Source organism: Neoarius graeffei, chromosome 19 (genome assembly GCF_027579695.1).
Source record: "Neoarius graeffei isolate fNeoGra1 chromosome 19, fNeoGra1.pri, whole genome shotgun sequence".
NCBI classification, from domain to species: domain Eukaryota; kingdom Metazoa; phylum Chordata; class Actinopteri; order Siluriformes; family Ariidae; genus Neoarius; species Neoarius graeffei.
In genome coordinates this window covers 21,274,634-21,288,508 of record NC_083587.1, presented here as the reverse complement: position 1 = coordinate 21,288,508, position 13,875 = coordinate 21,274,634, and the positions used below count along the sequence as shown (strand labels likewise).

The following is a 13,875-nucleotide window of genomic DNA, read 5'->3' as shown; positions in this document are numbered from 1 at the left end:
AATGGTTGTCTGTGTCTATGTGTCAGCCCTGTGATGACCTGGCGACTTGTCCAGGGTGTACCCCGCCTTTCGCCCGTAGTCAGCTGGGATAGGCTCCAGCTTGCCTGCAACCCTGTAGAAGGATAAAGCGGCTAGAGATAATGAATGAATGAAAAATTAGACAAACGAAGGATTAAATACAGAGGGCTATTTGCATTATCTTCTGTGAAAAAGTATAGAAAAATTGCCTTATGCCTCGGTCACAACCGGCCGTACGTGCTCCTACGGCCGGTCTACATGCAAAAAACGCACGGAGGGCGCGCGTGTGACGTGCTGATTTTCGAGCCGCAGAGGTTCTTTGTCATGTCAAACAAACTCTACGGGCATTTACGTTTTTTTCAGGTTGCAAGACAAACTTACGGCCAACATACGTCTTTCTCCACGAACAAAAAAAACACAGCGATTTGGGAAACGCCAAAAATCTCATCTCATTATCTCTAGCCGCTTTATCCTTCTACAGGTTCGCAGGCAAGCTGGAGCCTATCCCAGCTGACTACGGGCGAAAGGCGGGGTACACCCTGGACAAGTCGCCAGGTCATCACAGGGCTGACACATAGACACAGACAACCATTCACACTCACATTCACACCTACGCTCAATTTAGAGTCACCAGTTAACCTATCCTGCATGTCTTTGGACTGTGGGGGAAACCGGAGCACCCGGAGGAAACCCACGCGGACACGGGGAGAACATGCAAACTCCACACAGAAAGGCCCTCGCCGGCCACGGGGCTCGAACCCAGGACCTTCTTGCTGTGAGGCAACAGCGCTAACCACTAAACCACCGTGCTGCCCCACGCCAAAAATCGCACGGCCAAAAAATCGTACGTCCAGTTGTGACCTAGGCTTTATTGAGAGGCTCGGAAAAATTGCACATTACAGGTAGACTCTGTATATATACACACATATATACTTAAATTATAGATATAAGTATGCATAAAAATAGTTTAGGGCCTATATTATTGCACATAATAATTGCATCGATGAGAGATGGCAGAGGTAGTAGTGGTGAAGTAGTGCAAATTAAATGACAAACAGGTTATTGGTGCTATGTTACAAGTTGTGGGTGTTATACAGTCTGACAGCAGTAGGTATGAATGACCTGCGGTACCTCTCCTTCTTACACCGTAGGTGTAGCAGTCTACTACTAAAAGAGCTGCTTAAAGCCCCCACAGCCTCATGTAGGGGGTGAGAGGGGAATAAAGGAAGGAATAAAACATTTTAAATATAGGAAAATAATGAAGTTGCTGTTACAACTCAGAGTGATAGAATAATTTTGATATGTATTCAAGCAAGAACACTGCAGGTGGGAGTCCATCAAGGATCTGCTTTGAGTCCTTTCTTGTTTGCCATAGTGATGGATAGCTTGATGGACGAAGTGAGGCAAGAGTCGCCATGGAACATGATGTTTGCAGATGATATTGTGATATGTGGTGAAAATAGAAAGGAGGTTGAGTTGGGCTTGGAGAGATGGAGGTATGCATTGGAGCGAAGAGGAATGAAGGTGAGCAGGAGCAAAACAGAATACATGTGCATCAGTGAGAATGGGGATGAGAGTGTAGTGAAGATGCAATGAGTAGACGTAAAGAAAGTTGGTGAATTCAAGTACCTGGGGTCAACTGTGCAGGAAAATGGGGGCTGCGATAGTGAGGTGAGAAAGAGAGTGCAGGCAGGGTGGAGCAGTTGGAGAAGGATTTCGGGAGTCATTTGTGATAGGAAAGTCCCAGCAAAAGTGAAAGGTAAGCTGTATAAGACAGTAGTGAGACCAGCTGTGATGTATGGATTGGAGACCGTACCCTTAACGAAGAGACAGGAGGCAAAGTTGAGGGTGTTAAGGTTTGCGATGGGAGGTTGGACAGGATAAGGAACGAGCACATCAGAGGGACAGCACATGTGGAGAGCTTGGGAATGAAGCTAAGAGAGATGAGACTGAGATGGTACGGGCACATCCTGAGAAGAGATGCAGAGCATGTGGGAAGGAGAATGTTGAGGATGGAGCTGCCAGGCAAACGAAAACGAGGAAGGCCAAAGAGGAGATACATGGATGTGATGAGAGAGGACATGAAAGTGGCAGGTGTGGTAGAGAAGGATGAGGAAGACAGGGAGCAATGGAGACGAAAGATCCGCTGTGGCGACCCCTAATCGGGAGCAGCCAAAAGAAGATTCGAGCAAGAACACCAATAAGCCCATGATTTTATCTAACAGTTGGCACTACTGTCAGAGCTGCTGTTAGACAAACGTAACATGGAAAACACCTTCTGATCAGTCAGATTCACAAGTTCAACACCTGCCATATTGAGTAAGTTTTTTTCCTAAGTAATTCACTATTCAAGAAAACAATCACATGCTTTGTTTAGTGCACCTTTATTGTCAGTTCAATATGCTACTGAGAAGCCAAGTTGGCTATAATTTGTAATACGATTAAATAAAGTCCTAAATAGCCATCGTTTAATCAGATGTCAATTTGTAATGTAAGAACTTTTAGTTTGAAAAGAGCCTGTCCACTTCCGCTAAATATATTACTACAGTGCCGCTAGAGGGAGCACTGAGAATCCTTAGTGAATAAAAAAGAATGGAGCTAAACGGCAAAATTGTTAACGCTACTGTTCAATAATGGATTAAATTACTTTTTTAAAAAAAATAGTGTGTAATATAAAAACGCTCAGTTATCTACATACAATAAAACGGTTACTAAATAATAAAGAAAGAAATGTGCGTACTATATTTGCAGTAGTGACAGTTACAATCTGATCCAGTGGCAAACGCTGAGTAAGTAAAGGTCACTTCCGGTACAGAACGGAAGTCCAGTTCTTACAACCGAGGTAGGTGTTGCCCTTTAATTTTTTCCCTAACTGTATTCAGGTTAATCCCGCCTCCTGTTTTAGGATTGGTCACTAAGTCATACGGACTATTCGTCCACTGATTGGACCGTGAGATAATAAAGGAAAACAACTGAAATATAACGAACACGTACCAATATGTACTGTACCTGAACCATTTATATTATATTTATATTAGTTTTATATTATATTTAATTTATATTTGTATTATATTAATATTAGTGTTTATAAAGGTAACTGTCTTCCTGTGTTTGTCTAAACATATATTTTGTGGCAGAGTAAAACGACTAATAACATAAACGCTGTCAAAAAGTTTGTTAGGTCACAGCTTTATGATTTTACTCGGCTGAATCGAATCTGGCCTGCCAATCAATATGGCGGACACGTTGACCCAATCCTTGCTCATGTTGTTGCTGTGGTGACGTTAACTGCCCAATGAGCTTGAAGCATGAAGGGTTCCGCCAATCCTACAGGAGGAGGAGGCGGGATATGTCGGAATACGGGTGGGACACAAATTTCGACATCGCGGTGCTGGTCTAGGTGTTGAAATGCTATTGAGTCGAGCGCATCTCTGAAGCTGTCACCGATCGGAACCGAACTCGCTGCCAGTCCGTACAGTTCTGGGATCTTAAAGAAAATGGCGGCGGGCAGCGTCAACCCGTTTAACGCGAGCGACTCGGAGGAGGAAACGGAGCGGCGGAGACGCGACGGCGGTGACAGCGAGCAGCGGAGCCCGAGCGATGAGGCGCAAGGCCGGAGCCCCGGCGGGCCCTTCTCCCCTCCGCCGACGGACGCGGATCCCAGCGCGCTTTTGTTATCCGGTAGCCGGGCTGGTGTGGCCCCGGGGGCGGGCGGTGGCGCGGAGCCGCCGCGGGTGTCCGTGGACGCGATCGCGGCGCAGCTCCTCCGGGATCAGTACATCCTCACGGCCCTGGAGCTCCACACCGAGCTGCTGGAGGCCGGCAGGGAGCTGCCCAGGCTCCGGGATTACTTCTCCAACCCGGGCAATTTCGAGCGGCAGAGCGCCACACCGCCCGCCTGCAAAGAGCAGGGGCTCGGGGCCGCAGGAGCGCTGAGTAAGTGACGCACCTCGATCCGGCCTCATTTATTCACTCATGTGCTGAGTGTCAGCGCCTGGAGCCCAAAAACCTCACTGTCCCACATCTCAGTGTCCAGGGATCATCACTGCACCCTACAGAGTGTACATACAGCCCACACTCACTAGGGTACAGCCCTACATCACTAGAGGAGTCAGATCTGTCTAGTGCACTTGGACAGGGAGTGTATATACACACACACACACACACACACACACACCTCAAATTGGACATGCAGATATCACCTAGTCCACTAATGCATCATCTTTCTTGTCTAGTGCACTTGGACAGGGAGTGTGTGTGTGTGTGTGTGTGTGTGTGTGTGTGTGTATATATATATGTGTGTGTGTGTGTACACACACACACCTGGCGGCACGGTGGTGTAGTGGTTAGCGCTGTCACCTCACAGCAAGAAGGTCCTGGGTTCGAGCCCCGTGGCTGGCGAGGGCCTTTCTGTGTGGAGTTTGCATGTTCTCCCCGTGTCCGTGTGGGTTTCCTCCGGGTGCTCCGGTTTCCCCCACAGTCCAAAGACATGCAGGTTAGGTTAACTGGTGACTCTAAATTGAGCGTAGGTGTGAATGTGAGTGTGAATGGTTGTCTGTGTCTATGTGTCAGCCCTGTGATGACCTGGCGACTTGTCCAGGGTGTACCCCGCTTTTCGCCCGTAGTCAGCTGGGATAGGCTCCAGCTTGCCTGCGACCCTGTAGAACAGGATAAAGCGGCTAGAGATAATGAGATGAGATGAGACACACACCTCAAATTGGACATGCAGATATCTTTCTTTTCTCGTGCACTTGGACAGGGAGTGTACACACGCACGCACACACCTCAAATAGGACATATCACCTAGTGCATCATCTTTCTTTCCTAGTGCACTTGTATAAGGATTTGGAACACATCCCAAATAGTTTGCTCCTACCCATATAGTGCACTCCATACTTTAGGCTCTATGAGCTGTCTTTTCATTCCATATAAAGTGTTTGTTTTCTGTCAAGCCTAGGGCACTAAATTAGGTCTTGGTCTTGGTGTCAGTCCTCCTATCTAGTGCACTTTCATAGATAATACTGAGACAAATCCCAGATGGCTTCCAGTTGGACATATAGCAAATATCATACACTACATAGGATATGAGAGTCATTGTTGCATATTCACATGAAAAGTGGACTTGCAGATCTTTTCCTAGAAGTCCACCAGTTAAGAATGATCGTTTCATCTTATTGAGTGCACTTGTATAGGGGTTAGGGACTGGCTATATAGTGCACTCCGTAGGGTGTACGAGCTGCTATTTGTTGTCCACTTAAACAGCGAGTAAGGAAGGAGACGATTCCTGAATGGCTTCCTGCTGGCAGTGTTAGGCATATCGTGCGCTACATAGGGCGCAGGAACTGTTCGTTTGTTCATTCGTTCCCATTATACGTACTGTCGTTCAAAGTCAAAAGCTGAACCACAGACATCTTAGCGCACTACGTAGGGTTTAAATTCCCTGATAGCTTCTTCTTGGCCATATGGTGCACTTTAAAGGGTGCAGGAGCCTTTTATTTCATACCGTACATCAATAAGTTAGGTTTAATGTTTAGGACACTATTTTACACCCAATGTATAGAGAATAGGAAGGCAACTTATAAGTGGTTTCCAACATACTATAATGTTATTAGATGGATCACGACAGAGACTCCAGGAGCTGAGCTGAATCTCTAATTATCTTCTGTAAGTTCTAGGGCACTACATAAGGTGTAGGAGTCATTCATGTCTAGTGCACTTAATAAGGGAGTTGAGAGACAATCCTGCACGGCGTCTTATTAGCCATATAGTGCATTTCACAAGGTACAGGAGCTTTTATTTTATAAAAGGAAGTGAAAACTGAATGACATGGTGCATAAAGTGCAGAAGGTATTATTTTATATCCTATATAGATCAGTTATATAGGGAAAAGATAGCTGAACTGGACTTGTAGTGCACACTATATGGGGTATAAAAGCCATTATTTGGTACCAAATCCTTCTAGTGCACTATATAAGCCCTTGTTTCACACCGTACTGATAAAAGCAGATAAGAGCTGAATCTCTTTAGGTTGTTTGATGTGTATGTATGTATTGCTGATGATCACTGTGGAGTTTTCCCTCACTGATCCCAGCCATGCAGGTGCTGGATAAAAAGAAAAGGAAAAACGGTGCTGGTCATGCGATCGGTACGTAACCACATGCGATGAAAGGTTTGTGCACTGTGTGGGACGTAATCACGAGCTCTGTTTCCTAGTCGTGATTGTGATTTCTCTTGCTGAGACGTCTGTGTGATTTTTATTCCTGGTGGTGTGTCCTCCTCTGACTCTCTTGTTTACTTTTCGCAGCATGACTTTTGATTATTTCCTCCTGCTTCTACTGTTACTTCAGTTCTTGTCAAGGTTATGCATGCGATTGGAGTGTTTGACCCGCAGCATGCTTCAGTACGGGTGTAAGATAACGGCGTATAGGGCTGCGGTTCAGGTTTCGTCAAGTGCTGTGAAAATACTTACGAGATTAAAGTGTTTCTCAGTGAGGTCCGTGCTAATCAGGCTACAAGTGGCCTACCAGTTGTTACAAATTGTGCGAAACTGTAAGTCCTACTGTAATATAAGAAAACGATGTCAGTCGCTCCTGCTTGTGTGTGTGTGTGAGAGAGAGAGAGATCTGTTGAATCACTCTGTTCTAGCTCTGTGAGCTTTCGAGCACTTTAGAAAAAAATGGACACAAGGTTAATTTGATAATAAAATCTCGACTATTCCTTGCTGTTCTGGTAGTTTTATAGGAAGTGACCTCATTAGCCAAGAACCTGGTGGCGTTGTGTGTTCCTACAGGAGAAGCAGGCTTTCGTCTAAACGGGGGAACAGGGGTGCTGCGCCCTCTTACTCTCGGCGTGCGCCCCCTTACCGACTCTGTGAAAACATCCCAGCAACACCACGTGACAATGTGTCTGATCATCAAATACGTTATAATTGCTCCAAAAATATTCCAATCATAGTAGATACACCGCCAGACGGTGCAAAAATAATCCGAATTGGCGTTTTCCAGACTGAGGCGCCATGTTGTTTAGTTGTTTACTTGTCGCGGCTGTTCTCGTGAGATTTGACATGGGTTACATACAAGATCAGCTGACTTGTAGAGCGAGATTTCTCGAGACTGAATGACCTTTCACCCACCGGCGCGGGAGCTTTTGACAGAAGTAGTTCGCGAGTTGTTTTTGTTGAAACTTGGGCATTTAAAGATGTCATCCCGCGGCACGAAACGGAAGAAAGCCAAAGACTGTCCGGGGCAGAAGAAGATTACTTCTTTTTCAATGTTGACAGACAATTTGTTACAATTTCCCTCTCAGATAGCCTCAGAATGTCCCATTGGAGCCTCAATTTTTCAAAGGCTTCGCACGGCGGGGGGACGGACAATCGGCACCATCCCCCCCGCTTCGCTCCTTCGCCATGGTGAGCGCCCTCATACTAAATTTTTTGAGAAAAAACCCTGAGAAGGAAACAAAATCCGACTAAAACATGCTGCTTGTCACTAATTTGAGTTTGCAACCAAAATAACTACTTACTGTACATAAAGAAGACATGTAGTCCACTCCATGTGGTGTACGTCTCTTCTCTGTGTGGTGTGCAACGTGGCTTATAGGCTTCAGCAGTGTTGCGTGTTATTACACGATTACTGTCTGCTGCCTTTGTTTACACTGTGTCTATCATGTTATGTCTTTCGTAACACCGTGTCAGCTGTGTTATACTGTGTCAGTGGTGTAACACTGTGTCAACGCTGTTACATTATTTGAGCGATTTTAAACGGTCACTTGGGGAAGATGCATGTTCTCCCACCATGTATTGTACAGTTTTAAGCATGCAGCTGTTAGGCTGGGGCCACCTCACTTCAACATGTCAGCTGGGATGCCATCTTGGCTGGGTGCTTTGCCACATCTAGTATCCTCGAGTGCTTTCTCAAGCTTATCTGATGTGATGGGTACACAAAGATCTTCTCTTATTGGTCTTCTCTCAAGCCAGCGACAAACCTCAGGCTCAGCTGACCCCTGACGGTTTATGAGATTGGAGAAATGCTCCTTCCACCTTCTTTTTATGGCTTCCAGATATGTGTGGAATTTACTTTTATCAGGGGGCGGCACAGCGGTGTAGTGGTTGGCGCTGTCGCCTCACAGCAAGAAGGTCCTGGGTTCGAGGCCAGCGAGGGCCTTTCTGTGCGGAGTTTACATCTTCTCCCCGTGTCCGCGTGGGTTTCCTCCGGGTGCTCTGGTTTCCCCCACAGTCCAAAGACATGCAGGTTAGGCTAATTGGTGGCTCTAGATTGCCCGTAGGTGTGAATGGTTGTTTGTCTCTATGTGTCAGCCCTGTGATGACCTGGCGACTTGTCCAGGGTGTACCCCGCCTCTGGCCTATAGTCAGCTGGGATAGGCTCCAGCTTGCCTGCGACCCTGTAGAACAGGATAAGTGGCTACAAGTGATGGATGGATACTTCCATCAGGACTTTTCACTGGTGCCACTACATTGCTTCTTGGTCCAAAGAGTGTCTTCAGTCCGGCGAATAATCCATGGTAGTCCGTCATGTCTGCCAGTTCCTGTAGTTCCTCAGCTTTCTTGCACCACCTTTCATAGCTCTGATTTCTTGTTTCGCTTTCATATCTTCAACAGAAGCATGACCGCTTTGAGTTCTCTTTTAGATGTAGGTTGTAAATGTTGTGTTTTTCTTCTAACAAAGCTTGGATAGAATCGGCCTGTTCTTGAAACCAGTCTGGTGTACTTTTCTTCTGCTGTCCAAGTATATCACTTGCAGTATATCTCTTTCAGCCTTTTCCACATGTCCTCAACATTTTTTGTGTCCTATTGATCAGGGGTGTTTTCCTGTAGCGCAGTTGTAGTAGCTATTTTGAGTTTGCACTGTGTCTCGTCATTCTTCAACTTCTCTTTGTTGTGGAGGCTGCTCTCTTGCATCTAGGAAATACAAGTCTGAGTCTCTGCTTTGATTGGACCATATAATGGTCTGTTGAGCATTCAGCTCCTCGCATTACGTTTGTTGACCGACTCTCTTTCATGCTGGATCTGTGAGTCGTGACATAATCAAGGAGATGTAAGTGTTTAGATCTTGGGTGGCACAAGGTGAAGTAATTCTTGTCCGGTTGGCAAAAGTAGGTATTAGTGATGCATAGTTCACGTTGAGTACAAAAGTTGAGCATGAGTTCACGATTTGTGTTCCTATTTCCCAATAGTACCTTCATATGTTACGTGATCATTCCCTACCCTTGCACTGAAATCTCCCAGGAGCAGAAGCTTCTCTACTTGAGGTACCCTGTCTTCCACATCAGCTAATTCATGATAGAAGGCTTCTTTTTCTTCATCAGGATGGGTAATGGTAGGTGCATACACATCGATCAGGTTTAGGTAACGCTAATTCCCTTTGGGTACATGTAAACTTATGATTCGCTCAGATATTCCAACTGGTAGTGATGGCAGTTTGCCAGGTATCTTATTTGAAATGGCAAAAGCGACTCCTGAATTTTTTTTTCCCCTTCCGTCCGTATTCCCACCCCAGAAGAAGGTGTATTTGCTCTCTTGCACTTGTCCTTGGCCTTCAAGCCTTGTCTCTTGGAGTGCAGCAATGTCAATGCTGTAATGATATAGTTCCTTCATGATCAGAGCTGTTCTATGCTCAGATCTCTTATCATTTGTCCAACATAGTGCAAACGTTCCAAGTCCCAGCTATCAATTTCATATTCTTCATCTTTCTACCACTATTATGGAGACCCGCGGTGAGCCAGCCAGATAAGGACTGGGTAAGCTTTCTTTACCTCACCTTTTCTAGGGGCTTCCCTTTCCAGGACAGGCAGTGCTGTCCCTAAATAGGGCTGCCTGGACACCTGCAATGCTGCCTCAGCCCGCTGTTCCCCAGAGCTTCAGCTAGGCTGCGACCATCAAACGTGAGCCGCCTGTGTGTAAAGTTTCTGCTAGCAACTTGCAGCTTCTCAGATCTCCTGCTGTCACATTTACTCCATCGTCACAGGGCTTTCTTATTCTCCTCTCCTACTGAAGCCCCTTGCACAGTAAGATAAGACAAACAATGTCATGCCCATCGTCTTGTCTCTCTGGACCTCCAGACCTGATGCCAAGTGGTGCACAAAAAGTGCCACAGACCTGATGGGTATGGAAGTTGCCCTGCAGTGACAATTGACTTGCTGAGTGATGCCATCCGTGGGCCATTTGAGTGGCTCTTCTGCATGCCATCAGGTGGTGTGCCATTGACCCTGTTGGGCTCATCTGCCACATTGCACTGAAAAGCGCCCTGCTGCCAGCGCCTTATTGGTGATGTACTATTTAACTCATAGCTGGAACCCAGGCAGGTGCTACCACTCCGGGTCAGAGTGGACCTGGCAGCAATGGTGATTAAGGGGTAACTCCACTTTCCCCAATACTCAAGTCCTCCTGGACCTGAGACTCACCATCGGTTGCAATTTAAAGTCATACCCAAGACTAGGAATGACAGTATAATGCATTATGGATAGAAATGGAGAATAGGATAGGATAACTTAGGAGAGAATAGAATATGACAAAATAGTTTACATTAAGATAGAACATGGAGAACAGAATGTGTGGTCACAGAACAGAACATGACAAAAAATAGGATAAACATGAGGACAATATAATGGAGTACATTATAAGAGAACAGAAGGGAATATGATCGAATAGAATAACAAAATGCTCCACATATTCTTTTAGCTTGTAGAAAAGAATAGACAGTCATGACAGTACAACAGAAGAGATTAAAAGAAAGAAGGGAATATGACAGAATAGAAAGCATTATGAAGATACAGAATAAAATACAACAAAATACTATACATATGCTATATAGACTAGATAGTTACGACAGTGTAACAGAATACATTATGGGGAAAAAAGTGGAATATGACGGAATAGAGTAGAATAGAACAGAATCAAAAGCATTGATATAGAATACAACAGAATACATATTCTGTACAGACTCGAAAGACAATATAATAGAATTATCACTGTATAGAATTGAAAGCATTAGGACCACACAGGATAACATCAGAACACTATAGATATTCTATCTAGAATAGACCTCTTGCAGTCACGTGACCGAATCCCGGCTGGAATGTAAACAGCCGCCATCTTGTCGGTCAACAACACAGCTGAATATAACCAACGGACTACACGGCTCATTTTTCTAATGAACAGGTAACTCGATATATGTCTAAAATAAACGACCTACAGATTAGTGACCCTTATCGATTACCGGACGTAGTTTTCACGACTGTGTCAGTGGATATTGACCTGCCAGAGGTGGAATACCCAGATGTGTATAATTACCTCATTAACTTTCCCTCGCTGTCCAGTGGTGAAGCACTGCGTGCTTATAAATCTCTGGTCAGTTATCTTTACAGAAATTCAGGATTTGTCAGCCGCCCTCAGATGTGGCATCTTGTAAACAAGAAAATAACAATCCTCATTGGATGGGTAAGTCACTTAAGTATTGAGTACTAGTACTGATACTAGATATATCAGTAGTATCTAGTATAGCACTGACCAGCCGATTAGAGAATAGAATAAGGTAATTCCAGCTGTAATTCCAAATCGTCAGTCTTGTTTACCATGGATCTGGCGTTGGAGAGGTAGAGGCTTGGCAGTGGAGGTTTGAGTGGCTGTTTTCTGAGCTTAGTCAACAGGCCGGCTCTGCAGCCTCGCTTTTGCTTCCTCTCCCGACGCCGCCTCCTTCGCCTGCCAGACCCGATAACAATCCACGGAGACCCCGCTGATCTCGCTATCTCGTCCGGAATGTTGTGCATGCGATGGAAATCGCTACAAACCGTCATTTTCTGCTGGAAACCAATGTCCAGTAAGTCCATACAGTTGTAGTGGATACTGAAGTCCGATACAGACGAACAACACACAAAAATACACATAAAAAACGTGCACAGGTAGGGAGAGCTTGTAGCCGCAGCATCCCCATCATGCGCCGCCATATCCACTATTATGGTTGAATATTTTATATTATCAGTTAGATCAAGTATCAGTAGTTTATCGCTATTACTGTATATATGGTATACCTGATAGCAGCAATCCATTTTGCACGCCTGTCAGGGTCCCGTGGCAGCCTACTGTCAAGTGTATGTGAGCATCATGGGTTTCCCACACTTGAAAGGGAAGGACTCGGACACAGGATTCCACTCGTCTTATGTTTTATTGATTTTCAGTGGAGTTGACGTTGTAGTAGAATTGTATATAGTAGGGTTTTCCAGAAGAAAAGGTAGAAGCAGAAGTAGAAGGCGGAAATATGGCGTTTGACCGACAAGATGGCGTCTGTTTACAATCTGGATCGGCTGTGATGTCACATGCAAATGGTCTATAGAATAGTTATGGCTATAATGGAATACAGTTTAGGAGAAAAGAAGGGAAATATTACTAATATAATAATTTTACATACATATATACACAATATATATTTCTGTACACATAGCCCTGTTGCACTGTCAGCTGTGTTACACCGTGTCAGCCCTGTTGCATTTGTCAGCCGTGTTACGCCGTGTCAGCCCTGTTGCATTTGTCAGCCGTGTTACGCCGTGTCAGCCCTGTTGCATTTGTCAGCCGTGTTACGCCGTGTCAGCCCTGTTGCATTTGTCAGCCGTGTTACGCCGTGTCAGCCCTGTTGCATTTGTCAGCCGTGTTACGCCGTGTCAGCCCTGTTGCATTTGTCAGCCGTGTTACGCCGTGTCAGCCCTGTTGCATTTGTCAGCCGTGTTACGCCGTGTCAGCCCTGTTGCATTTGTCAGCCGTGTTACGCCGTGTCAGCCCTGTTGCATTTGTCAGCCGTGTTACGCCGTGTCAGCCCTGTTGCATTTGTCAGCCGTGTTACGCCGTGTCAGCCCTGTTGCATTTGTCAGCCGTGTTACGCCGTGTCAGCCCTGTTGCATTTGTCAGCCGTGTTACGCCGTGTCAGCCCTGTTGCATTTGTCAGCCGTGTTACGCCGTGTCAGCCCTGTTGCATTTGTCAGCCGTGTTACGCCGTGTCAGCCCTGTTGCATTTGTCAGCCGTGTTACGCCGTGTCAGCCCTGTTGCATTTGTCAGCCGTGTCACGCCGTGTCAGCCCTGTTGCATTTGTCAGCCGTGTTACGCCGTGTCAGCCCTGTTGCATTTGTCAGCCGTGTTACGCCGTGTCAGCCCTGTTGCATTTGTCAGCCGTGTCACGCCGTGTCAGCCCTGTTGCATTTGTCAGCCGTGTCACGCCGTGTCAGCCCTGTTGCATTTGTCAGCCGTGTTACGCCGTGTCAGCCCTGTTGCATTTGTCAGCCGTGTTACGCCGTGTCAGCCCTGTTGCACTGTCAGCCGTGTCACGCCGTGTCAGCCCTGTTGCACTTGTCAGCCGTGTTACACTGTCAGTAGTATAATCTGCTCAAATGACTCCATACTGGACATAAAGTGCCCTGCTTTGACTACATCTTAGCTATGCCATTTGTTAAAAAGAGTTAGCTGCACAAATGGCATCCTATTGAGCATATAGTGCCTGGCAGAATGTAGTCCTCTTCGCTGGTTTGCTAGCTAAGAGGACTATATACATCTTTTGGATATTGTGACATGTACACTCTTCTCAGGTGTTACTAGTATGAGATGCCCAAGTGACTCCTTATTTGGGTTTGTAATGTAGTAGGTTTCTCAACTGTGAGCATTCTCATTAGCGTTATCTGGCTCTGCCCCTACTGGACATGTAGTGCACTACAAAATTGTGGTGTTTTCTTAGTCAGGCAGTTAGCATTAGCCAGTCAAATAACTTCACAAAGAACATACAGTTCATCAGCTTTTCTATTCATCCGTACTGTTAAGTGTGCAGTACATGGGGTGTAGTCGTCTCACCTGGGCTGCA

The 13,875-nt window shown here is 45.8% G+C and overlaps 1 protein-coding gene across 6 annotated transcripts in view; it reads left to right on the top strand.

Moving 5' to 3' along the window:
• Nucleotides 1-3,391: 3,391 nt before the first annotated feature.
• relch (RAB11 binding and LisH domain, coiled-coil and HEAT repeat containing) overlaps nt 3,392-13,875 on the top strand; it is a 121,484-nt gene continuing 111,000 nt past the window's right edge. For all 6 annotated transcript variants that reach the window (XM_060899857.1, XM_060899856.1, XM_060899855.1 and 3 more), the window contains exon 1: nt 3,392-3,954. In XM_060899857.1, coding sequence (XP_060755840.1) covers nt 3,516-3,954 — 439 coding nt within the window. In that variant the 5' untranslated portion in view covers nt 3,392-3,515. The remainder of the gene's footprint in view (nt 3,955-13,875) is intronic.